Source organism: Acomys russatus, chromosome 9 (genome assembly GCF_903995435.1).
Source record: "Acomys russatus chromosome 9, mAcoRus1.1, whole genome shotgun sequence".
Lineage (NCBI taxonomy): Eukaryota > Metazoa > Chordata > Mammalia > Rodentia > Muridae > Acomys > Acomys russatus.
In genome coordinates, this window is record NC_067145.1 from 49,124,746 (window position 1) to 49,150,194 (window position 25,449).

Consider the following 25,449-nt stretch of genomic DNA (forward strand, 5'->3'; position numbering starts at 1 on the left):
CTGGCGGCGCCGACCCCCCGCGCGTCGCACATGGAGCGCTGGACCCAGGCGGCGGCAGCCCGCAGCGGCGCTTCAGTGGCTCGCTCAGCCGGCCCCTCCCGCTCCAGTGTGCTGCTCCTCCAGGTTCGCGTGCGCGGTCACCATGGCGTCCAGTGAGGACGACGGCACTAACGGCGCCTCCGAGGCCGGCGACGAGAAAGAAGCCACCGGCAAGCGGAGGCGCCTAAGCTTCCTGGCCACCGCCTGGCTCACCTTCTACAATATCGCCATGACCGCCGGGTACGTGCGCGCGAAGGTCCTTCCACGCTCCGCGCGTAGTTGTGCCATCTCTCCACGATCAGGGCACGGGGACGCGGGGAGCGCGCGCTCGCGGGGCTGCTGGGGGGTCGAGCCTTGACCAGGGCGCGCGCATGGGAGGGGGTTGGAACAGAAGCACGCGGGGTGCACTCAGGGGTCGAGGCGGAGACGCGCGATGCGGGGTGGCTGCCTTATGGAGCGAGAGCGCGCGTGTTGGGCAGCTGGGGGTCCCGGCGCTGCGGGGGCGCGCGGCGGGGATGGGGGATGGGCGCAGCAGGGTTGAATGGATCGGGGCGGGGCGGCCGGCCACAGCTCGCTGGGCATTGCCTAATACGGTGCACGGCGTGGCGCGGCGGCGCGGGGCGCGGGCAGGAGGTTAAGTATAGACGGGGTAGGAATGCAGGGCCGACCCACGGGGGAGGCGACTGCGGTCAGGAGGGAGGCTTCTGTTGTAGAAACGCCCGGTCCGTTCACACCAACCGGGAGCTGTCCGCTAGCTCTTTGCTAGCTGTGCACACTTGCCCCGGGGCGTGTGGTTCCTGGTGCAGCAGATCGGTGGGCTGTGTCTTCACCTACTGTTTCTTTTTAAGCATGGCACTTAAAAGTGCTAATTTGGGACTTTGTTAGAATACCTGGAATAGGGCAGGTGTCCAGCATCGTTATGGCCTTGTCTTTTCCAGATTCCCCATCTATGGTTTTTTTCTTTTCTTTTTTCTTTTCTTTTCTTGATTTGTTTCTTGATTTCTTTCTTTCTTTCTTTCAGGGCTTAGTGTGGCTTGGATGTTAGGGTTATACAAGATCAGTCTTAAAAGAACTATTAAATAACTTCTACAGTGATTCAGAACCATTTTGAAAGTGCCCTTTGTTATCTTGCCATTAGAAACTTTCTCAACAGCCTTGAAAGTTTTACCTTACATGAATATGAGGAAACGTTTTGTGCTTTAAACCAATCCCGCGGTATATAGAAAAGGTGTGATTGAATTGACCTGTTGGCTAAGATCAAGTGTAGAAAAATGCGATCTGTTTAACAAATGCTCCTGTTGATCACCTATTATATATCATGGCACTGTGCAGCAAATACAGTGTATAAGTGCGTATTTATTGGGGGTTACTGTGTGCCAGGGACTGTGCTGATTCTTTTGGCTTTATCATCTTGTTTTTAGGGGAACAGAACAATATCTTATAGCGAGGCACGGAGAGACCTTAAGTCATTGGCTGGAGATCACAACCAGAATGTGTCAGGCAAGGATTTCCACCGAGACTGAGTCCAGAGCCGCGCACCTCCAGTTGCCGTAAACTGCAGCAGGGGCTGAGAGAGTCACCTCGCCTCTGAGATAGTCTCATCAGTTAGTAAATGTTTCGGCAGTAACCACCCTATGTTAGTTGATTGACTGTTCCTGTCCAGTCCATGTTCCATTTTTAAGGCACATTACCGTTTCAAAGGTGAAAACTTTAAAATCTTGGATGGAAATTTAAGATGATCTAAGTGACCTTGTGCTGTCCTAAGGATGTCGGTGGACCACTGAAGAGTACTTTCAACACGCTTCCCAATGTACCTTTCCAGTTTTCTTGCATTTGAAGCCCCAACTCACTATTTTTTCACTGTGCATTTTACAGTTCTCTCCCTCTTTGCGTAGGCTGCTCACTTGTTCTATGACGTCACCCTTGTTCTTGGGGCTGAATCAGCTTGATTGAACTTTTTCTAGGTTCCCCAGCCTCACAGGACAGAAGTTGAAATGCCTTGGGTTCTCACACTTTACTTCTGTTCTGCCCTTTCCAGCAAACTAGTGCTTATCCTAATGTGTCTGTGGCTTGTCCTGAGAGGGCCCACTGTCACAGTGTTATTTTTGTCCGGACAGAGCACCCAGATGGAGAAGTCCATGTAATTCTATAAGCCTCTTATAGATAACCTTTTACTTTTCTTTACTTATCATTTGAGTGTCTGATTTCATTCAAGTTTATACCCAAATCTCTATCCTTAGGAAGACTTTACCTGGGCATCTTCACTGACATACTAGCACAACTTGACTCCTTGAGTTTTCTCCATCCCACTTACTGTCATCGAACCATACCATATATTTTACTAATTCTTCATTATAAGCTCCTGGAAGTAATAAATACTCTGAATGAATCAATGACTATCTTGTAGAACATGGGTGATGAATATCTACTGTTTAAGCTCCTGCTTTCACTTACTATTAATAAAGCCCTTCTAGCTTTCATAATTATGCTTTTTATTGTTATATAAGACTGTATAGAAGTAACGTGCCACCACAGATTAGTTAGGCTATAGAGATATTTAAAGTCCCCCTACCCTAACCTCATGGAATTAGTGGCTTTAGGCAAATCCGGAGCGGGGAAGGCGATAGGGGGGCACCTTTGAAGGATGGAAGGATTTTTACAGTACATATGTGGCTTACTCATAACAGGTTCTTGGCTAGAATTGTGAACATCTGTGCTTTGCTTTTCAACAAGCACCTCTGAACCTATAGATGCTAGTGCATTGTCTTAGGTCAACTGGGAAACATAAGGCTCATCCTTGAAGAAGCACAACCTGGGCATTGACAGATAGATAATAATTGCAATAAAAATACAATAGGATAAGTGCCTACAAAGCAGGTGCCAGAGGACTGAGAGGAGGGGAGACTCTTGAGAAACCTGAGTGAAGGAGATCAAAGCATTTGAAGGAGTCTTTGAAGGGTAAGTAAGACTTACCAGACATGGACAAGAAGACAGCATGTGTTCGTATAGAGACGTGAGGCTGGGAGCCGTCAGTTAAGCAACAACAATGGGCCTGAAGTGCAGATAGACAGGTGGCTTGGTCCATTCATTTCAAGGCCTCCGGTGCCTTACTGATGCGTGGATTTTATTTTGTAGACACCACGAAACTATTGATTGAAGGTTCTGTCTCACTGTTCTGCAGTGGAGTAAAGTTGGATAAGCTGTTTGATCTCTGACCCTTTGTTTTTCCCATCTGTAGACCTGGAACAATACAGCTGCTTTATTATATGGGGTATTACAAGGGGTAAAGAGGTAATAGACCTGAAGTTCTTAGCAGAAGTGTTTGATGGGCAGTGCCTGTTTCAAGACACTCATTCTTAACCCTAGTAACTAATTTGAAATTACACTTCTTGGAAAAGGGGGAAACTGTTCGAGATTTTTCTTTTCATTGTTACACTGACTGTGCCTTGGTAGAAGAGTAAATCAAATTTCATTTCGCAAAATGTCAAGTAATAGCCATAACTTTTAGATAACAAACCTGTGATTGCTAAGGATGGTCAATTGAGTGAATGGATATACCACAATTGGTTTACCCATTTACCTGATGGTGGCAATTTCCAGTTTGGAAATAGTATATATAAAGCTGTGAGCACCCATGGACAGGTCTGTGTGTGTGGATTTATGCTTTCATTTTTCCTGGAACAATATTTAAAAGTGCAGTGGCTCTGTCATAGAGTAGTCGCGTCTTATGGCTCAAGCCACTGATGTCTTTTTCCAAGGCGTTATGCCATTTCCCCTTACTATTACCAATAAACGAGACTTCCGGTTGCTGTGCGTCATTGCCAGCCATTGGTATGACCAGTGACCTTCCTTCTAGATACCCAGTGTCTTGGTAGAGAGTAACTGTTGCTGTGATGAAACACCAGGACCATAGCAGGTTTGGGAGGAAAGAGTTTAGTTGGATTACACTTCCACCATCACCATTCATCATTGACAGAAGTCAGGACAGGAACTAAAACAGGGCAGGAACTTGGAGGCAGGAGCTGATGTAGAGGCCATGAAGGGCTACTGCTTACTAGCTTGCTCCTCACGGCTTGCTCAGCCTGATTTCTTATAGAACCCACGACCACCGGTCCAGGTGGCCCCACCTACAATGGGCTGGGCCCTTCCCCACCAATTACTAATTAAGAAAATGCCCTACAGGCTTGCCTACAGCCTGATATTATGGGAGAAATTTCTCAGTTGAGGTTCCCATCTCTTAAATGACTGTAGCCCAAGTCAAAATCATGTAAAACAAGCCACCACACCCAGTAAGTATATTGTATATTCTCACTGTGAATTTAATTTTCACATTCATGACCAATGATACTGGATATGTTTCCATGGGCTTACTTGCTGGCAAGCTTGTATATCTTCTTGGGTTTAATGTTTCTTCAAATCTTTTGCCAATTATTTTCCTTTGATGAGCTGTTTGGCTTCCTAATATTAGCTTTAAAAAAATCTTTAAATAGCCCTTTGCCAGGTTTGTGATTTGCAACTGTCCTCTCTTGGTTGCATCTTGTCTTTCATCTCCTAACTGTAGCTGTCAAAGAGCAGGTGGTCCTAATCTGACCTCTGAACCTTTCAGTTTAACTCTTTATTGGCATGAGTGCCACTATGCAGTGCTAGTGAAAGCACTCATGTGTTGTTGGCTGTAGAAGGCAGCAGTAATTTAGTTTAGGAAATACAATTAAGAGGTGTTAATGTATCATATATGAAAGCACAGCTGTGCGAGAACTGGAGGTCATCTCCCCTGGAAGCCTAATCGTTAAAGGACACACAAAGAAGAAATTTCAAATTAGGATGTCATTTTTCAACAGCGATTGAAATGATGGGTCCAGGCACTGAACATCGATAGACACTAACATCACAAAGAAAGAATGGCCAGAAATGGTTTGCTCCTTTAGAAATACACCACACAACGTGTTAAATAACCTTGCCAGTGTCTTACGGAGCCCCTAGAAATAGCTGCCAATTTATGGGCATGGAGGAGGCAAAGCACAGTAAATGACCTAAAGTGTCCAGTCAGCAAGATCTAGAGAGTGGGACACTGCAGGTCCAGCCACCCAATGTTCAACAGAGGACTTGCAAGGAAGGGGTGAAGGGAAGGGGAGGGGGATGAGACCTGCAGATTCAAGAGTAACAAGAGACACACCTAATTATTAGAGTATATGAACCATGTTTCAGTATGATTTAAAAAAAAATAAAAGTGCAATAAAGGAAATTTATACCTTAGCTCAATGTTTTCTTTTTAATTAAAATAATATTTATTTAATGGTGTCTGTGCTTGTGCATGTGGGCGTGTTAGCACACTGTGCTGCTCATGTGGTCTGAGGACAATGTTTAGGAGTCAGTCTTCTCCTTCCATCATGTGAGCTTCAGACATCAAATTCAGGTCATTGAGTTTAGTAGTGAGAATGCTGGAATTTTGGTTTCTTTAAAAAACACAGAAATATTATGAGAATGTATTTTCGTTTTAATCCCAGGTATAGGTATATGCAGCAGCTGACTATGATTTGCCTAGTGCTCTAGCAAAGGCGTGGTTTTGCCTGCTGCAGATAGTTTCCATCTTTTAGAATTCTAGGGACTTTTCAGAGGGCATATAAATGCTAGGGTCCCAAGAGGCATGGTTAGTTGTTGGTGGGTTGTTGATTGTTGCTTGTTGTTGGTCGTGATTTGTTAAGTAGTTGTACACAGAGAAGAAACAACAAGAAGAAATTAGGTATCCTGATAGCCTCAAGGAACTCAATGTCCCTAATGAGCAGGAAGTAGTCTAAGGATAATGTCTCCCCCTTTCCCACCCCTGACTTTATTCAGGGATCTCTTTCCTTTCCTCTCTATCCCTTTTCCCCTCTTTTATCTAGTGTTAGGGGATTGAAAGAGTGGAAGAAAGAAGAACCCACAAAGTAACTAAATGTGGTTACAGTGGTAACACCTATTCAGCCATCTTGCTAGCCTCTCCAATGTTTTATGACAGCCAGAAGCTCTTATTTTTTATAGGACACTGAGGTTTTAGTTTTACTCATAAAGATAATAATTTTACAGACATACAGTAAAACATCGAGGACCATATTAGAGAGTATCATGGATCTAATTCAAATTAATCAGGGAAGAATAAGGGAGTGTAAGCATTTGACGGAAGAAGACTGGCCACAGCATGTTCGTGCGCGGTAGGCTGGGTGGCAGGCACATGGTGGCATCGTTTGATCATTCCCTGTACCTTTATGTACGCTTGACGCTGCCTTATAGTAAAAATCTTAGTGGAAGTTTTCCAGAGGAGATATGAATGTAGATAACCAAGCGTTTCAAAGGACAGGTGTTGTGTCTGAGAAGTCTAGAAGGAAAGGAAATCCTAGACGGTAGCTAAAAGAATGAGATAAGCTTTTCGTGGACTTTGCAGCCAGGGTGACATAAAAAGGGCCCTTTATTTTGTAGCTTCTGGCCCATGTTTCTTGATACAGCACTGTCGTCATATCTTTACTTGCTAAATGAGTGCCCGAACCAAAGGAAATCATGTCCTATTTATCTTAGCACCTACCTGTCTTAATAATACTTGTTGAAAGATGAATTCGTGAATGAATGAGTGAAACCAAGCAAGCAAAACCTCTTTGAAACAGTTACTGATTTTTGTTTGTTTGTTTGTTTGTTTGTTTGGAGACAGGGTTTCTCTGTGTAGACTTGGCTATCCTGGACTTGCTTTGTAGACCGGGCTGGCCTCGAACTCACAGCAACCTGACTACCTCTGTCTCCCCAGAGTGCTGGGATTAAAGGCATGTGCCACCACTCCCGGCTGAAACAGTTACTGTTTTTTACCAAAGAAAATCTGGTGGTTTTGTTTGTTTGTTTGAGAAAGTCTCACTGTGTAGCCCTGGTTGGCCTGGAACTTGTTATGTAGACCAAACTGGCCGTGAATTTGAAGCCATCCTCTTCCCTCCGCCTCTGGAGTGCTTGCATCGCAGGTGTGCGCTTGATTTGAGAATCTGGTTTGTCAGGTACGGATTGATTCTATTTGAGTTCATGTAATCAGTATCCCTGGCACATTTAAAATGCAAAACAGAACAGAACATCCCTCAAACTAATTCCTAATACAAAAAATTCCAGTTGCTTATGGATTTTTTTTCCCCTATTAAACTGATACCCAAAGTTTGGTAAATGTAGGGTCCTTAAAGAAACTTCAGGCATTGTGAAGGTATTGCTTCGGAAATGAGCTCTGATTATTTTATATAATAAGGTCTTGACCTTGTTTACTGGAAAACAGATGGAGTCAGAATAAATACCCTGGTGGTCCTTTTTACCTCCTATGCGAGCATTTGTTTTGAGCTGTGCAGTGTGTAGCTGGTACAATGCTGCCACCTATGGGACAATGCCAAAATTGAAACATCACATAAATGCTGTTTAAATGAAAGGACACTTAATACTTGGATGGTTTTTGTTTTGTTTTCTTTTGTTTGTTTTTTGTTGTTGTTGTTGTTGTTGTGGTTACTTTGGTAATTGCTTCTCAAATTAAATTTTTTTAACTGTCAAACTTGTCTCTGCCTCCAAAAGACGGATATATGGAAAATGCAAATGAGTATGTCTACACTAATCTTTTGGTTTTCTTACTAGAACCTCAGAGACTTAGAACTGAGGTTGGTAGAGTCATTACGTTTTGAGCCAGGAAGGTACTTAGTACACTGCCAAATCAGTGCTTTAGGGTTAGCTCAGTACTGATGCCAGTAATGACCCTTCCAGAGGGCGGTCCCATGAGCTGAATCAAATAAAGCCAGGATTGTGGGAGGACAGAGGTTTGGTGACTTCAAAGGCTCCATTCCAGTCATGCCCATCACCACACTGGAAGATGCATTCAGTAACTTTTTTCTTTTTGCAGTGCTGGTGATGGAGTGGAGGGCTTCCTAGACACTAGGCAATCTACCGCTGAGCTCTGCCCTCAGCGGTAGGCTGAGTGAATTAACGTCTTCACTCAGGGAGAGTGGCCTGCACACTTCTTTGAAATCACAGTATCAAACTATATGAGCACAGTGTCTCCCTTTACAATGTAAGGTAAACATGGAATATTCTGCCATCATAGGGGCTGGAGCCAGTCTAGGACAGGGTGCAGTAGCTCAGTAGCACACTGAACTAGGTGGGAGACTCTGCGTCTTAGCTGGCTTGGCTGTGTGTCCCTCTACATCTGCTTTCTCAACAGTAGAGTTAAATAACCCTTCAGAAGCTCACTGCAAGGACTGAACATTAGTGTGTGGCTGTGTCTGAAACATAGATCTGAAGGTCTGCTTACTGCCCTTGTTAGAGTCATTAGTATTTCTGCATCTCAGAAGGTTGGCAGTGTTAGACATCTGCTTGGTGCTTTGCCGGTTTGTCCAGTGTGCCATATGCTGAGCAGGGGGAGGGGAGAGTGAGCCTGCATGTGCCACGCTGTCCTTCGGTTGGGTCAAGCTTGCACTAGTCACCGCTGTCTTTGTAGGAATCCACTTAAGCCAGTGGCTGGCTATCAACCTTCCTAATGCTGCGGCTCTTTAATATAGTCCCTCATGTTGTAGTGACCCCCCTAACCATAAAATTTGCTTGCTGCTTTATAACTGTAATTTTGCTAGGTATGAAACATAATGTGAATATCTGTGTTTTCCGGTTGGTTTTAGGTGACCCCTGTGAAAAGGTTGTTTGATCCCTGAAGGGGTCACAATCCACAGGTTGAAAGCCGCTGATTTAAGCTATTTAGTAACAAAAATTAAACCATAATAATTATATATTTGAGAAACCCATTTGACTGTACACTTTGATACCTCCCTATCTTTATGCCTAGCGTAACTACTCATGTCTATAGATGGAGAACTCCAGGCTTCTAAAGCTACCAATAAGGCATCTTTCTTAAACTTCAGCATGCTTTAGGAGAGGAGCGGGAACCAGGAAGAAGTTAGCTCTCACCAGGAACTACAGGAAGAGCGAGATGTGTGTACCAGAAAGCTGCTGTCCACAAGTGTAGCTTTAAAAAAATTATTTATTACATTTTGCCTGCATGTACACTAGGAGAGAGTACCAGATCTCATTATAGATGGTTGTGAGCCACCATGTGGTTGCTGGGAATTGAACTCAGGACCCCTAGAAGAGCAAGCAGTGCTCTTAACCCCTGAGCCATCTCTCCAGTCCCACTTTTTGCTTTTAAGACATGGTGGGGGAGGAGTCCCGTTCTGCCACAGGTCTAGGGAAGGGGAATAGGGTGAAAAAGAGAGGGAGGGGGGAACGGGAAGATACAAGTGAGGGGATACCAACCAGAATGTAATCTGAATAAATTATTTAAATAAATTAAAAAAAGAAACCATTAGAAAAAAAAGATTTATTGATTTATTTATTATTACATATACTGTGCTCTGCCTGCATGTACACCTGCAGATCAGTAGAGGATGCTAGATCTCATTATAGGTGGTCGTGAGCTACCATGTGGTTGCTGGGAATTGAACTCAGGACCTCTTAACCTCTGTTTTTACCTCTGTTTAAGGTTTTACTTAAACCTCTGTTTAAGAGCAGCCAGTGCTTTTAACCTCTGAACCATCTCTTCAGCCCCATAAGTGTAGCTTTTAAGTGTTAGTTCATGGCATAGGGTGCATATTCAATCAATATCCATCTTTAAGCTGACAAGGGTCAATCATGTTCTTTTCTTCTCTCTATGAAAAAACCCAACTTTTGTTTGGGTGTGGTGGCATCCATCCTAATTCTAGCATGCAGAAGACAGTGATAGACAGATCTCTGAGTTTGAGGCCAGCCTACTCAATACAGTGAGTTCTAAGCCAGCCAGACCTACATAGTAAGACCCTGTGTCCAACAACAACAACTCTTTGAAAGCAGACTCATATCTGACCTGTATGCACCTCTTCTATATCACAGCCATTGGTTTTGTTTAGTGAAAATTAATAAATGATTAAAGGTTTTTATGTGTCTTCATAAATTGCATACTGTATTTTCTTATGAATACGGCTCTTGACAGCGTTTTTTTTTTTTTGTTTTTTTTTTTTTTTTTTTGATTTTTGGTTTTTTTTTTTTTTTTGAGACTTGAACTGGTTAGTCACTTATCATCAACTTGCCAGGTGGGCAGAGGGAAAATCTCAGAGGGACTGCCCAGATCAAATTAGCCTGTGGGCATGTCCACAGGGCCTTGTCTTGCTTGATGATTGATGTGGGGGGTGCTCAGCCCACTGTGGGTGGTGCCATCCCTAGGCAGGTGGGTCTGAGCTGTATTAACAACAACAGAAACAACAAAGCTAGCTGAGCAAGGAAGCAAGGCAGTAGTCCATTCCTCCATGGGTTTTGGATCAGGTCCTGTCCCAAGTTCCTTCCATGATGGACTGTGACCTGGAAGTATAAGCTGAAGCAAACCATTTCCTCTCCAAGTTGCTTTTGCTCTTTTACTTTTCTGTGTGTGATTTTTTTTTAAAACAGGGTTTCTCTGTGTAGCCCTGGCTGTCCTGGAACTCACTTTGTAGACCAGGCTGGCCTCAAATTCAGATCTGTCTGCCTCTGCCTCTGCCTCTGCCTCTCTGCCTCTGCCTCTGCCTCTGCCTCTCTGCCTCTCTGCCTCTCTGCCTCTCTGCCTCTGCCTCTGCCTCTGCCTCTCTGCCTCTCTGCCTCTCTGCCTCTCTGCCTCTCTGCCTCTCTGCCTCTGCCTCTCTGCCTCTACCTCTGCCTCTACCTCTGCCTCTGCTTCCCAAGTGCTGAGATTAAAAGTGTATGCCACCACCCCCAGCACATCCAAGTTGGTTTTGGTCAAAATGGTTTATCACAGAAATATAAACTAACTGGTACTATGGTATTATATAATTATTAAATGATTTGATAATCTCATTTTTAGTACATACAACTACTTCTGTTAGTCTGTCAGTTTTTAAAACTATTTTATTTATTATAATTTATTCGCATTGCATCCCGGTTGTTATCCCCTCACTCTTATCTTCCCATTCCCACCGTCCCTCCATCTTCTGCCCTATTCCCCTCCCTAGACCTCTGACAGGGGGCTCTCCTCTCCCACTGTCTGGCCACAGCCTATCAGGTCTCATCAGGATAGCCTGCACCCTTATCCTCTGTGTGCTCACAAGGCCGTCCTGCTCGGGGGCAGGGATCAAACTGTGGGCACCAGAATGCATGTCAGAGGTTCAGTGGCAGTCTTCCACCCCCCACACAATGTGGCAATAGCTGTCCATCGGCTACCTCCGAGCAGGGGGTCTACGTTCCCTGCATGTGTTGTCCTTGGTTGGTGCATCAGTTTGTGTTGGCTCCCCTGTGTTCAGATTCGTTGTCCTTGATGGTCTTGCTGTGGAACTCCTGACCCCTCTGGGTCCTTCCATCCCCTCACTGTTCCTTACAACTCTCAGCACTCTGCTCAAAGTCTCACTTCAAGTCCCATTATCTGTCTAGATCTCCTGATAGATGGAGTCTCTCAGAGGGCGTCTATGTTGGGCTAATATCCACTTATAAGTGAGTATATACCATACGTGTTTTTCTGGGTCTGAGTTACCTCACTCAGGATGATTTTTTTTCCTAGTTCCATCCATTTGCCTGCAAATGTCAAGATTTCCTTGTTTTTGAAAGCTGAATAGTATTCCATTGTGTAAATGTACCACAGTTTCTTTATCTATTTTTCAGTTGAGGAACATCCAGGTTGTCTCCAGATTCTGGCTATTATAAATAAAGCTGCTGTGAACATAGTTGAGCAAATATCCTTGTTGTATGGTGGAGCATCTTTTGGGTATGTGCCCAGGAGTGGTGTAGCTGGGTCTTGAGGTAGCACTGTTATCAATTTTGTGAGAAAGTGCCAGATTTGATTTCCAAAGTGATTGTACAAGTTTGCACTCCCACCAGCAATGAAGGAGAGTTCCCTTATCTTCACATCCTCGCCAGCATGTGCTATCCTTAGAGTTTTTGATCTTAGCCATTCTGATATGTGTAAGAAGGAATCTCAGAGTCATTTTGATTAGCACTTCTCTGATGACTAAGGACACTGAACACTTCTTTAAGTCTTTCTCGGCCAATTTGATAGTCTTCATTGAGAATTCTCTGTTTAGCTCTGTACCCCATTTTAGTCTGTCAGTTTAATTGCTAAAATACAAAAATATCCTAGCCATTGCTTTGTCAGTAGTTGGCTCCTTGTATGTCCTACAGAATGCCATTTGTTGTCCTTTTCCCTCTGGGCTCCTTTTTTTTTTTTTTTTTTTTTAAACAATGAGCTAAGGGAAGGATAAAGCACAAATATGCTTATACAGTTTTGGGCATTTCTTTTCAACAGGTTTAGTGAGTTTCTAAAATTGGGGTAAATACACATAGCATGCTGTGTCACCATAAACTTCATAACATATGTAGTCCTGCAGCACTGAGTACATTCACAGTTCATGTAGCTGCCATCACCATTCATGTCCCTAACTATCCCACAAGAAAGAACTCTGTACCCATTAAATACTAACAGCCATCCGCCCTTTCTTCCAGCTCCTGCAAGCACCAGTCTTGCCATGCATATGCCTCTGGCAACTCTTGGTACTTCATGGAAATGAGATACAGCATTGGCCCGTTTGGGACTGGCTTATCTCCCTCGGGACAATGTCTTCAGTGTCCATCTATGCCATAGCATGCATTGGAGTACTTTCTTTTTAAGGACAGAATAATAATCTGGCTCTGCAGGAAAGATTCCCGTGGATAGGAATCTAAAATATTACTGTTGGTATATTTTGGAGAGCAAAATGAATGGGAAAAAAGGTGGGATTGAATTTAGGTATCATTGTAGATTGACTTCGTGCTACAGTAGAGCGACTTTGAAATGTAAGCAGACCCTACAAAGGATCTGTCCAGTCAGTGATTGATACCTTGGTTGCTTCTACCCCTCAGGTATTGCTAATAGTAAGCAATGCTACTATAATTGCATGCACGTATCAGTAATATTAGTTTTGATAGAACTTTGTAAAATACTTTTATTTTCTCTAGGTGGTTGGTTCTAGCTATTGCTATGGTACGCTTTTATATGGAAAAAGGAACACACAGAGGTTTATATAAAAGCATTCAGAAGACACTTAAATTTTTCCAAACATTTGCTTTGCTTGAGGTAAGTTTTTCACTATGTCTGCTATGGTTTTTATTTGGAAATACTTCCAATGTGAACCCTAATTGGCTAATTGCATTATACCTCTGGGCTTGTTTCCTACCCCTGTTGACTGGTGGGTATTTAGTGTACATATTAATGACTTGCGGTTTCTCCTTTTCTCTACAGGTAGTCCACTGTCTGATTGGTGAGTCTTTGCTTCAGTTTCATACTATTGTTATAAGCTGCCTTGGAGGCAACCGCTGACTTGATTTCTCTTCCAGGAATTGTCCCCACTTCTGTGCTTGTGACCGGGGTCCAAGTGAGTTCAAGAATCTTCATGGTTTGGCTCATCACTCACAGTATAAAACCCGTAAGTGATGCGGACATGTTATCTACTTGAAACCTAAAGTAGCAACACTGTAGTGTTGGGGGAGCAGAATGGTTGGGCAAAGAGGAGGTGGCCGTTGACTCTGGCCCCCCCACTGACGTAGAGTGAGCAGTAGTGTCATCTTCTGTTCGTAACTCCTCCTCCTCCTCCTGCGTTTTCTAGATGTAGGGTGAATACTCATATCCATCCGACTGCGTCTTTTTCCGGTCTGTTTCTTTGTTACCTAAGTCATTATCCTTCTTAATCTTTGAAGTTGTCACTTTAAGTGATTCTTTTTCTTGTCCTTGTTTAGGACAAGGCACTACAGCAATGGGCAGTAGCAACTGTAGTTCCATACGTTCAAACAAACAGAAAAGACCTGAATCAATCAAGTTGTTATTTGTAAACCCAAAGGTACAAAATCTTAGTCAGGAAGAGTAAATCTAAGAGAGCCGTTGTATGTGGTGACTACGGATGTTGACAATGTCTGCTCAAAAATTGTTGACAGTAGATTTAAAGTGTTTACCCCAAATAAGCGAGAAATATGCCAAGGTAAAGTGGAAGTTAATTAACTCCATCCAGCCATTCTGTAGAGCCTACATATTTCAGCACAGCATGTTATGCACCATAAATATGAGCATTTTTAATTTGCCAATTAAAATAAATTTTGAAAGTTAAAAGTTTGAGGAACTTAGGGAAAATATACACATTATTTATGGAGGCATGACAGCAGAGAGACCTAATTACTAAATCTAATTAGTGGTTTCAACCATGTAGACAAAACAAACACTGTGCAAGTGTCTCTGAGGATGTTGGGCCTTTTAAACCCATGTCAGAGACGTTTCTCAGCTCAGCCCTTCTGACCTTCTTGACAGCCTCTGTAGTCTCCTGTCCACTTGAGGACAGATCTCTGGCCCCATTTCCATCCTGTAGATTCCTTTCTTGTCGTCTCCGTGCTTTGGGACTGACACCTAACCTCCCTCCCCATTTCCTTTGAGCCTGCCTGGCCTCCTGTCTACGTGGGGACAGATCGCTGACCGTGTGCCCTCTCACTGCTCCTCACTTTAGCCTTCTTGACTGGGATCTTTCTCTCAGCTGACTGGAACCACCTGTCCCTAACCAGGACTGCTGACCGGACGGGGCCGAGCGCACGCCTCACGCACAGCCTGAGGGTTCACTACAGTTGCTTACTAGTTTAAAGGCAGGCCTACCACACTGACAGAACAGAAGAAGGCTCACTTGAGACACTGAAGGAATATAATAATTGAGCCAGAGCCAGACAACCTGATGGAAGGAGAAGAAAGATAGTTGGGTAGCTAACACCACATAGAGGGGGAACTAGTAAAGAGAAGTTAGGAATGGGAGTTCCTACGGGGAACTCCAGAGGCTTTATCCCTTCATTTTAGTATTTTATTTTAATCTAACAGTAGCTTCCCATCGATACTTATCAATAACTCCTTATTTAATTCCACAAATATTTGTTGCACATAGATACTGGGTGATTAGTAATAATAATAATAATAATAATAATAATAATAATAATAATAATAATAATAATAATTTATATAAAAATAAACAGCACTACATATCTGGAAGAGCTAATTTCTGGATTTCCAGAAATGAATAAGGCAGCTACAGCTGTCGCTCTGCTGGATGTTGGGTCACACTGTCGTGTAGGAGGTACCAGCTAGGTACCTGTCTGTGCCCGACACTGCTGAAGATGTGGCTGTCAATGGTGCTAACATGTTTCTTATGCTCTGGAGTCTGTGATGGAGAAAAGCTAAACAATCAGTTGGGCAAATGCTGGCTTCCTTGCGCTTAGTTTAAGCAAGTTGAGTCAAGAGCCCAGGATGCCTTGCAGCATATGCCTAGCGTTTAGTCTCTTCTAGGAAGTGACCAAGGGCTTCCGTCCGTGAGGTACATGTGAGCCGAGCACTGACCAGTGTATAAGAGTGAGAAAATTGTTGTTGGGCCGTGGTAGCACACACCTTTAATCCCAGCCCCCGGAAGGCAGAGGCAGGCGAAGCTCTCTGAGTTCAAGGCCAGCCTGGTCAACAGAATGAGTTCCAGGACAGCCATGGCTACACAGAGTAACCCTCCGTGTCTTGGAAAAAAAACAGAGAATGAGAAAAGTTTCAATGTAGATCAACATAGTGTTAAATCAAAAGTAATGTCAGGGTGGGAAAGCAAGCAGAAGCTGAGTGGCCGGGAGGGGTGTGGGAGGCGTGTTAGGCTGAATCGCTGTGACAGTAGGTTTGACATGAACAACTTGGTGAGGAAGAGATTGATTTTGGTTCACTGTTTTAGATGTTCCAGTGTAATAGTCCTTGGCTCCACTGATGATGGGCCGTACAGCAGGATCAGGGCAAGGGCATGTATGAGCTACTCATCTCATAGCAGAGCACACAGGAGGCAGAGAGAGTAAGGGACCAGGGGTTCTACTCCACCAGCCCTATGTTCTCCAGCTAGGACCCTTTCCCTCACACCCCTGCTAGTTTCTATTGCTTCCCTGAGTGGTACCACCATCAGGCTTCTTCAGCACATGAGCCTGTGGGGAGCAGTTCATGTTCAACACATAACAGGAAGATTTGCAAAGACTGCTATCTGAAGGGATGAGAAAGGGTTTTGTATTGGAAACAAGAATTCTCATGAGAGGGATCCGCCCATGCAAAGACACTGAAGTTCCCAGCGCAGGCTGGAGATAATACAAAGTATAGCATCACCTCAGTGAGAAACAGGGAGAGCTAAGTCACCACAGAGGTTGTGGAGGCTTCTGAGCTCTTGTTATAAGGACTGTTACGTTGTACTCAGATGTTAGAATTTACCTTTTAGCCTGTTAAGCAATGAGAAATCAATGTTAAGTTTCAAATCATCCAACTTATCTGATTTCACTACTATTATTAGCTCTGTTTTATTTTTAAGAAAAATTTCATGTGAGAGGAGAATAAAGAAAGGAAAAAAACCACGTAGGAAATATTTATTTATTTATTTATTTTTGGTTTTTCGAGACAGGGTTTCTCTGTGTAGCCTTGGCTGCCCTGGACTCACTTTGTAGACCAGGCTGGCCTCGAACTCACAGTGATTCGCCTGCCTCTGCCTCCCGAGTACTGGGATTAAAGGCGTGTGCCACCACGCCCGGCTAGGAAATATTTATAATGGTCCAGCTGAGACACGATAACGCTGAAATGAGATACGAATGTTAGAGACAAAGAGGAACGGGCAAATTAGAGTTGGTATCTGCCTTAGTCGCAGCTCTGTTGTTGTGAAGAGACACCACGGCCTAGGCAACTCTTGTAAAAGAAAGCATTGAGCTGGAGGCTTGCTCACAGCTTCAGAGGGTTAGTCCATTATCATCATGGCAGGAAGCAGACAGGCATGGTGCAGGAGCAGCAGGCAAGAGCTACGTCCTGATTCCCAGGCAGAGGGGGATCAGGGGAGACAGAGAGAGATGGTGAGATGGAGAGACAGAGAGAGCCTGCGGGGCCATTCTTATTCCAACTGCCACAGTATCACAGTGGCGTCTGGATGACTTGATGACTAACAGGAACTTGGACAGCTAGATCATTTCCATTCAACTTTCGGGAATGACGTTGTCCTAGGATATTAACTACAAGTACTGGCTGGACCGAGGAATGGGGGGTGGAGGGGGTGGGGAATATCACTAAGTAGTCAGCCACCCCAACTACAGGACATAGTTAAGCTCCACATTTATAACCAATTGTAAAATGATGACTTTACTGTGCTCTGCTTTCCATTATAATAAAAGGCAACAGATAAGAAAGAAAGAAAGAAAGAAAGAAAGAAAGAAAGAAAGAAAGAAAGAAAGAAAGAAAGAAAGAGAAAGAAAAACCATTTTCCCTTCAAACAGAACTCCGGAGTTTGAACAGCACTGTGGCTTTCTCTAACCTGCAGATCCAGAACGAAGAGAGCGTGGTGCTTTTTCTGGTCTCGTGGACAGTGACTGAGATCACTCGCTATTCCTTCTACACATTCAGTCTTCTCGACCACTTGCCGCACTTCATTAAATGGGCCAGGTGGCACCGTCTTGCCTTTAGTCCCTCCCCGCCCTGTGCATGCTCACTCTGTGTGCCGAGCTAACCCTGGAGAGTTGCAGCCGTGTCACAGCTCCGAGACGCCAGAATGCTGCTGCTTGAGTCGCTAGCCGTGTTCTGACGTGTGTTCTGAAAGCTGAATTTTAATGGTCATAGGCAAAGAGCAAAACCAAAATATAGTTTATATAAAAATCAAATCCTCAAGTAGTAGCCTAACGAATCATATATCCTTATGTCATCTCCCTTGGTCATTTATTTTATCTTTTTGGAAAATACCACATACATTTTGGGAATTACATTGAACAAAATTTACTCAAAATATAGCTGATTGCTCTAAAGTATTATTGGGTGAAGACTTATTTATATTGTTTTTAATTATGTGCATACAAGTGTGTCTCTGTGTGAGTGCAGGTGTTCAGAGGCGTCAGTTCCCCTGGAGCTGTAGTTAGAGGTGCTTGTGAGCAGCCCTTCCCCCCTCATTTCTCATGTGGGTGCTTGGAACCGAACTCTGGTCCTTCTCAAGAGCAGCAAGCGCTCTTAACTGTGGAGGCAGCACCCTCCCCTCCTGTCCATTTTCCAATCAGCACAAGTGTATGTCATCCTAGCACTTCAACTCTAATTCTTGGGTGCTGCCACCCAGTGTTCCTTCCTAGCCTTCTGATACTATAAGTAACACCACAAGATGTCAGAGACAGTACCATCTCTCTCTTTTTTAAAAAATATATTTTATTAATTTACTCATCTTACATCTCAATTGTCACAATACCATTTCTCTTATTTCTGTTTAAAAAAAAAACAAACCTGATATTTAAGCCCAGGTGATGACATGTGCCTTTCATCCTAGCACTTGGAAGGTGGAGGCAGAGGGGTTCCTTGAGTTCAAAGCCATCCTGGCCAAACAAGTGAGCCCCAGGCCTGTCAGCACTACGTGGGAAGACGTGACTTAAAAATAAAACAATCTCTGACACTCGTGTTAATGCATGTTAATTGCTAGCTGTTTCATACTTGCTCTAGGTCTCCATATGTTAAAAGCCTGACGTTTTCTTAGATGATTACTCTTTTTTAAAACTGATACATCATACATGTTTAATGATAATAAGTTAGAATATATGAATACATAAATAAGAAGGAAATAAAACTTTAAAAATTATTCATAATCCCATTACACGGGGATGTCATTGCTGATTGTAATTTTGAGTTTCTTGGCTTTTAAAAATATTCTTTCTTTTTAGGCTTTTGTGACTTGTGATTTTACGTACAATAGAGTGCTCTAAAATTGTATCTCAATTTATCATTGTCATAAGAAGGTTGCACTGTTATGTGTTAGGGTCATTTTATTCTTAGTCTACGTGAAAATGTATTCACATGTAACGATTAGGCATTTGCAGAGGCTTGCAGCTTTGCATGCAAGTTGGACCTAATCTTCAACTGCACGTCAGTTCCATTTTCCACGGTAGCCTTTGGGACCTCTGGTTCTTTCAAGTGTACTAACTCTGAACATCGTCTCTGTTCATGAACTGTGTTTACACGGTTTTTTTTTTTTTTTTGAAGGAGGTAACTATGTCCGCTGCATGTTTGCCTAGCTCAGTCCTATTAACGTTGAGTGTCTTGACTTTTTGGAGTGTGTGTGCATGTTATAAATTTCCAGAAAAGTGCAAATTACTGTTTCATGCTTCAACGTGTGTTGAAATCCTTTGCATTTCATTAGTGTTAAGGGCTTAGTGTGTGGGCATGGTGGTACATACCTATAGTCCAGCCCTTGGGAAGTGGAGGTGGAAGATAAGGAGTTCAGGGCCAGTCTCTACTACATAGGGAGTTCAAAGCCAAGCCAGCGTTGTGTGAGACCATGTCTAACAATTACACAAAAGGTTTTATATGAAATCCTTCAACATTGAAATATGTGTCCTAATGTGTGTATCATTTAATTATAATCATCAATAATATAGCCCTGGCCAGCTTAGACGTTGCTATGTAGACCAGGCTGTCCTTGAAATTACAAATATCTGTCTTCCTCTACCTTCTGAATTCTGGGATTAAAGGTGTGTACCACTGTGCCCTGCTATCCTCATCAATAATTATGTTTCATGTCCAAACACTTGAAAATTTCAAATATCTAAATGTATTTTCCAACTTTGTTTAACAACCTAAAATAATACCCATACTTAAGTTTAAGTGTGGAAGCAAGATATTATTCACAAATAAAACTTCACCATAGAAATGGCTTCCTATTTATAGTTTGACCTACTGTCATGACTGACTACCTTGGTTCTATTTATGAGTTACAGATGTTCCTGGATTATTTTATGTTGGGTTATGTTTTTATACTGATTGCCATTTTACTTTCAGGAGTACATTTTCTCTAAGATATTTTAGGTAACAATTGGGAATCTCCAAGGTAGCCAGGCTTTCCATAGTTAGTGTTAGTAGGTGAAATAAATTATACAATTTATTCCTATCTCATTGTGAATTTTCATTGACCTTAATGTTTTCAACTTTTTGTTTGTTTTGTTTCAAGACGGGCTCTCTGTGTAGAGCTGGCTGTTTTGGAACTCTCTCTGTGTGGCCTCGCACTTCAACTTTTAAAAAAATGTTTTCTATTGAATTTAGGAGTGATGGCCAGGTGGTAGTGGCACACACCTTTAATTCTAGCACTTGGGAGGCAGAGGCAAGCAGATTTCTGTGAGTTCGAGGACAGCCTGGTCTACAGATCAAGTTTCAGGGACAGCCAGCTTTACACAGAAAAACCCTGTCTCCTCAAAGGAAAAACCAACCAAACAAAAAACCAAAAAACTAATAACTTACAAAAAATTTAATTACATTTTTTTTGATTGGGTTGTGGTGGGTGGGTGGGTTTGGGTACTTGCTATCCCAGATGCTCCTGTGAAGGTCAGAGGACACATTTGCAGGGAGTTCATTTTCTCCTTTCACTCTGAGTCATGGGGGAGCTCAGGTTGTCAGGCTTTGCAGCAAGCACCTGTACCCACTGCCTCATCTTACCAGCCCTGGAGTGAAAATACTAATTAAAAAAAAAATCACTGGAGAGCTTCACGAGGTTGAAAACAGATCAAGTATTTTGTTTGAAAGGGGATTATAAAATGTTTGGTTATAGGATTTAAAGAGGTGACGTGGGAAAATGTTGATGAAATAATAGACTGTGAAGAGAGCAGGAGCATAACCAAGCAAGGATAGAAAAGGTAGGAATAGCAAAGAGCTTTTTAAACCCCTCTTTCTCTGTAGTTCCACCCTATCTCTTCATGTCTGTAGTACGTGGGAATCAGGCGACCTATCTATCACCTGTCTGTCTGTCTATCATCTGTCTGTCTGTCTAACTGTCTATCATCCATTCATCATCTACCTACCATCTCTCCTCTCCCTCTGTCCCCTCCCTCTGACACACACACACACACACACACACACACACACACACACACACACGTGTTTGTGCATCCCAGGCTGGTCTTGAACTCTCTATCTAGTGGAAGATGACCTTGAACTTCTGGTCCTCCTGTCTCTATCTCCAAAATGCTGGCATTACAGATGCGCTTTACCATGCCTGGGTTATGAAGTGTTTGGGGATCAAAGTCAGAGCCTCATGCACACTTGGCAAGCACAGCACCAGCAAAGCTACATGACTCTTCTTTATAGATGCTTCCTCATGCTTGGGGTTAAAGGAAACACAGATGATGTTTCCATAAAAGTTCTGCTTGCTGCGAAGGTGGTTGGGCACCATGCATTAATTACCAGTGTCTACTGATTGAAGTCATATTGTCAGTTTTCTGCAGTAGTAAGTATGTCCAATCAGTAATCAGAATTTTCCAGATAACCTAAAAATATCTGTTTTAGTCACTTGAAAGTTAAGCTATCAAATTAGAGTCCTAATTGGCCTTTTAAAGGCACAACATTCATGACTGGCTCTAGGGGGAAAAGGGACAGTTATGACTACATATTTCAAGGAACCAGGAGGAATATAAGACCAACCTGGCCAACACAGCAGTCCCACGTGGCCAAACAAACAAACACAACCTGCATACAAACCTTTAAGTAAATTATCAAAATACTGTAATACTCTGTAGAGTAGACTGACTTCTTATTTTAGTCCCATGTTGTCATTGAAAATAGGAATTGCTATTAGGAAGAGGATGATAATTAACACGCATATGATTAAATTAGCAACCTGTGTGATACACTCCACTTGCATTCACAGAGATTGTTAAGTTAAAATGCAGTAGCAAGGGAAGGGCTGTGCTATAAGATACAGTAATTGTTCTAGAAAATAATCATGGTTTTTTTTTTTACGTCCAGATATAACTTTTTTATCATCCTGTATCCTGTTGGAGTTGCTGGGGAACTTCTCACAATATACGCGGCCTTGCCTTACGTGAAGAAGTCAGGAATGTTCTCAGTTAGGCTTCCTAACAAGTACAATGTCTCTTTTGACTACTACTATTTTCTTCTCATAACCATGGCCTCATATATACCACGTAAGTATAGGCTTATTAGTACTTGGATTTAAGGGAGGGCATGCGAGTGTTTGGAATACCATGCTAAACTAATTTAAAAAGTCAGTGGGAAATGAGAATAATTGTTCCCGAGTACGTGAACACGTCTGTCTTTAGGATAACTGAAGGGAAGGGAGGCAGCTTTTATTTTAAACAGATTATGTAAAAAGGTAAGTAAATTAATACTCAAGTGATCACTTTCTCAAAAGCATTTAAATATGCTTGGCATAGTTAAAAGGGGGAAAAAAAACCCTAAATCATTTTCAAAAGGTGTATCTGTAGAACTGTTGGCAAGCATCTACACTTCTGTGTGTGAGTCACAAGCATTCCATCAAGAAAACTTGACATCATTTTTACCCAATCGGCATACTTGGAGATTTATTACAAGTGACTTTTTAGTCTTACTGTTGTTTTGTGTACTTGACAGGAACAAAGCTGCTTTTCTTAAACCTTTTTGAATAATTTAGCCCCCCCCCCCCCACTAATTTCTGCTGTCATTCAGCAGTTTCGATGAGTTCATGAGACTTTGTTCTCTTCTTTCAGGCACTAATAGTGATATATTTTTAAGTTAATTTTTTTTTTTAGTCACTAGTAGCAAATAAAAGAGGAAAACATGATTCATCCATCTTACCAATAAAAAAGAGACGGATGTCAGTGGGACGTAGAAGGCGGAGTGAGAAATACCCTGAGTCCAGCTTATACGTGGACAGGCTGTCAGGCCTCTTGTTTCGTGGAGATGTGCTTACAGATTTGTCCAGTCCGTGAGAGCCCCAACTTTGGAGATTTTCTAAAACCAGAATAGATAAAGAGTTTGTAGGATATTTCCTCCTTGTCTTTTTACCACATTAGCCTGATGTTTCACCCGGACAGTGCTGGCCAGCTAAGAAAGATGGACGACACTGTCACACTCCTCGCTTTATAAGAGTCTGGGTATGGGTAGCATGCCGCAAATGGAATCAGAGCTCACATAGACTGTTTATGGTCACAGAGGTGACCTGTCTTATGGTCACTTCTCTTGTGACCTCTGAGATTATTTCATAAAATCCAAGATCTTTAAGAGAATGACTTGTAGCTTCCAACCTGTAACCTCTGAACTCTTCAGGTGTCCTAGGAGATGCAAGTCTGACCTCTGCCAGGAGCAACAGCCTAGCTCATTGCACCTGTGCCCACTTGCCCTCGATCACTCCGTCAGAGGCCGGTGTTTCCACATCCTTACTGATATTGTTAGAGATATCAACTGGTTTTACTTTGATAATTAAAAGTAACATTTGAGTACTTACTTTAGTACAGAGAACTTGTATTTCTCACTCCCCAACGAGGACCTTCCAGATGGGAGAATTTCAGGGAACAATGCTAAAAGTACCCAGGATGCAGTGCCTTCTGTTAAGCTACTCAGGATTTTATAGAATAACTCCTCATAATTGCTTGGTTTGCTTTAAATATACATGACCTGAATGTTTAGGCCCCTAGATATAAAATGACTGCACTTATTAAGATGGGACGTACATAAATAAAAAACAAACCCATTCTACATTCTTGTAGTATTTGACCTAAAGTTTTAAAAACACTTTTTGAAAACAACACTATATATTGTTGCTTGAAGAAGATATTGAAAGTTTTTGTGATTACTTTCCTTGGCTTGGTTATTCTGGGAATGCTTTTAATTTGGAGTTCATAGCTGGCATATATTTGTTCAGCCACTGGCCTTTACACTGTGATTGAAAGTCTTGATTCATATTGGTTCAAAGTTTTCTCCAAATTTCCTGCACAGACAATCATGTACACAGCTGGTGTAACCTGTGCACGTGCTTGTGTGTGTGCGCACGACAGAGACCCCTAGGCCAGCTGTGGGAGTGTCCGGATCAGAGCCCTGTGCTGGCCCTTCCCTGGACGCCACATCTGGGAGCATGGCCCAAGTCCAGTCTCTTTCCTGATCCAAAGGTTAACCATGTCACGAATGTGTGTTGTCCTGAAAGCATGGGCAGCCGTTCACAGCGGGTGTGGATGAAGGTTGGGTGCAGTTGGGACATTTACATGCATGTGCGTGTAGGAGCTCATGGTGTCAGACGCCGTTAACAGAACAGATAAAAGCAGACAGTGTGAGGCCTGCTGTCCTTCGTTCTGACTTATTTCCGTGTTATTGATTTCCAACAATAAAATGGTCATCTAGATCCCTTATGGGAAATATGTTTTTCAAGGTGTGTGAACTTGATATGACAGAAGAGAGCCTCCAGGGGCTACGTATTACAAGCGCGTGGCCCCCATTTCTTGCCTTTAGCTGGAGCGCCCTGAGTACTGGGGTGGCTCACGTGTGCAGTCCTGTATAAAGTTGTGAACTCTGGTGTTTTACAGGTTTTGAGCACAGTTTAAAGCAATACCTTATCTTTCTTTGTTTCCTTTTTCCATTTAAGTGTTTCCTCAACTCTATTTTCATATGTTACGTCAAAGAAGAAAGGTGCTCCATGGCGAGGGGATTGTAGAAAAGGACGATTAATGATCCCTACAAACAAGGTGCTTTTTCCAGAAAAACCGGATTACTTGAGTCCAAGTTTTAATAACAAGAATAAAGAATTTCACGAAATACCATGGATTGTATTGTGTCTTGAAATGTAAGGAAAAACATAGTGCTTGCTAGTGTTTTCTTCATATTTGTGATGCATCTCTGGTTGACAACTGCAAATACTCTAAACTGGTGGGTGAGGGGTAAGGGTCAAAGCCAATTGGCTATATTACCCAGGAAAAAAGGAATTTGTTTTTATGTTTACTAATTTTTTTTTTTACAACATATGCTTAAAGCTTTTAAAATCAATAGGTAGAAATTGGTTTACTTTAACATAGTACCTACCAATGACACTTATATTTTATCTTTTAACTGAAAGCCAATGCAAAGATGTAACAACTGATTGATAATGTATTAGAACCCACGATCTATTGTTTCAAATAGTAGAGCAACATTTAAGATTAATATCAATATCTGGAAGTGTGGGCATAATTGTCTGTGACAAGCTTTTGATGTAAAATAGAAGCATAAAAATATTCAAGTAGATGCCACAGTTGGGAACCATTTACTCTCCTTTGGGAGAGGGTTGGGGTTGCTGGGACACAGCCAAGGACCTGGTGAACTCCAGGTGAGCATTCTGTCACCAAGTGGCATCCTCCGCTCTAGGAAAACCTCCATTGAAGATCTTTCTAGAGTGTTGAAATTATTCATTGAGCAAGCTAACTTTGATTTGTACTAGTAACTCAAGGGCAGCTTTCTTAAGCATAAGGATTTTAAGAGGTTAAACAAAATGCTTATTTTGCCTACAGACTAACAGAAACATTTGATCATATTTTTGCTACATACTTAGTTGCGAAAGCTACTCTACCCTGTAGAATCAGCATATAAAACCCTGGTATGATAGTCAGTCCTTTGTG

The 25,449-nt window shown here is 42.6% G+C and overlaps 1 protein-coding gene across 1 annotated transcript; it reads left to right on the forward strand.

Moving 5' to 3' along the window:
- On the forward strand, window positions 1–24,615 carry Hacd1 (3-hydroxyacyl-CoA dehydratase 1). The gene is made up of 7 exons (XM_051151299.1): window positions 1–279; window positions 13,018–13,135; window positions 13,301–13,319; window positions 13,396–13,484; window positions 17,394–17,515; window positions 21,836–22,014; window positions 24,444–24,615. Exons 1-7 carry the CDS (start codon window positions 143–145, stop codon window positions 24,524–24,526), a joined length of 747 nt encoding a protein of 248 aa, XP_051007256.1. The 5' UTR covers window positions 1–142; the 3' UTR covers window positions 24,527–24,615.
- Window positions 24,616–25,449: the final 834 nt, after the last annotated feature.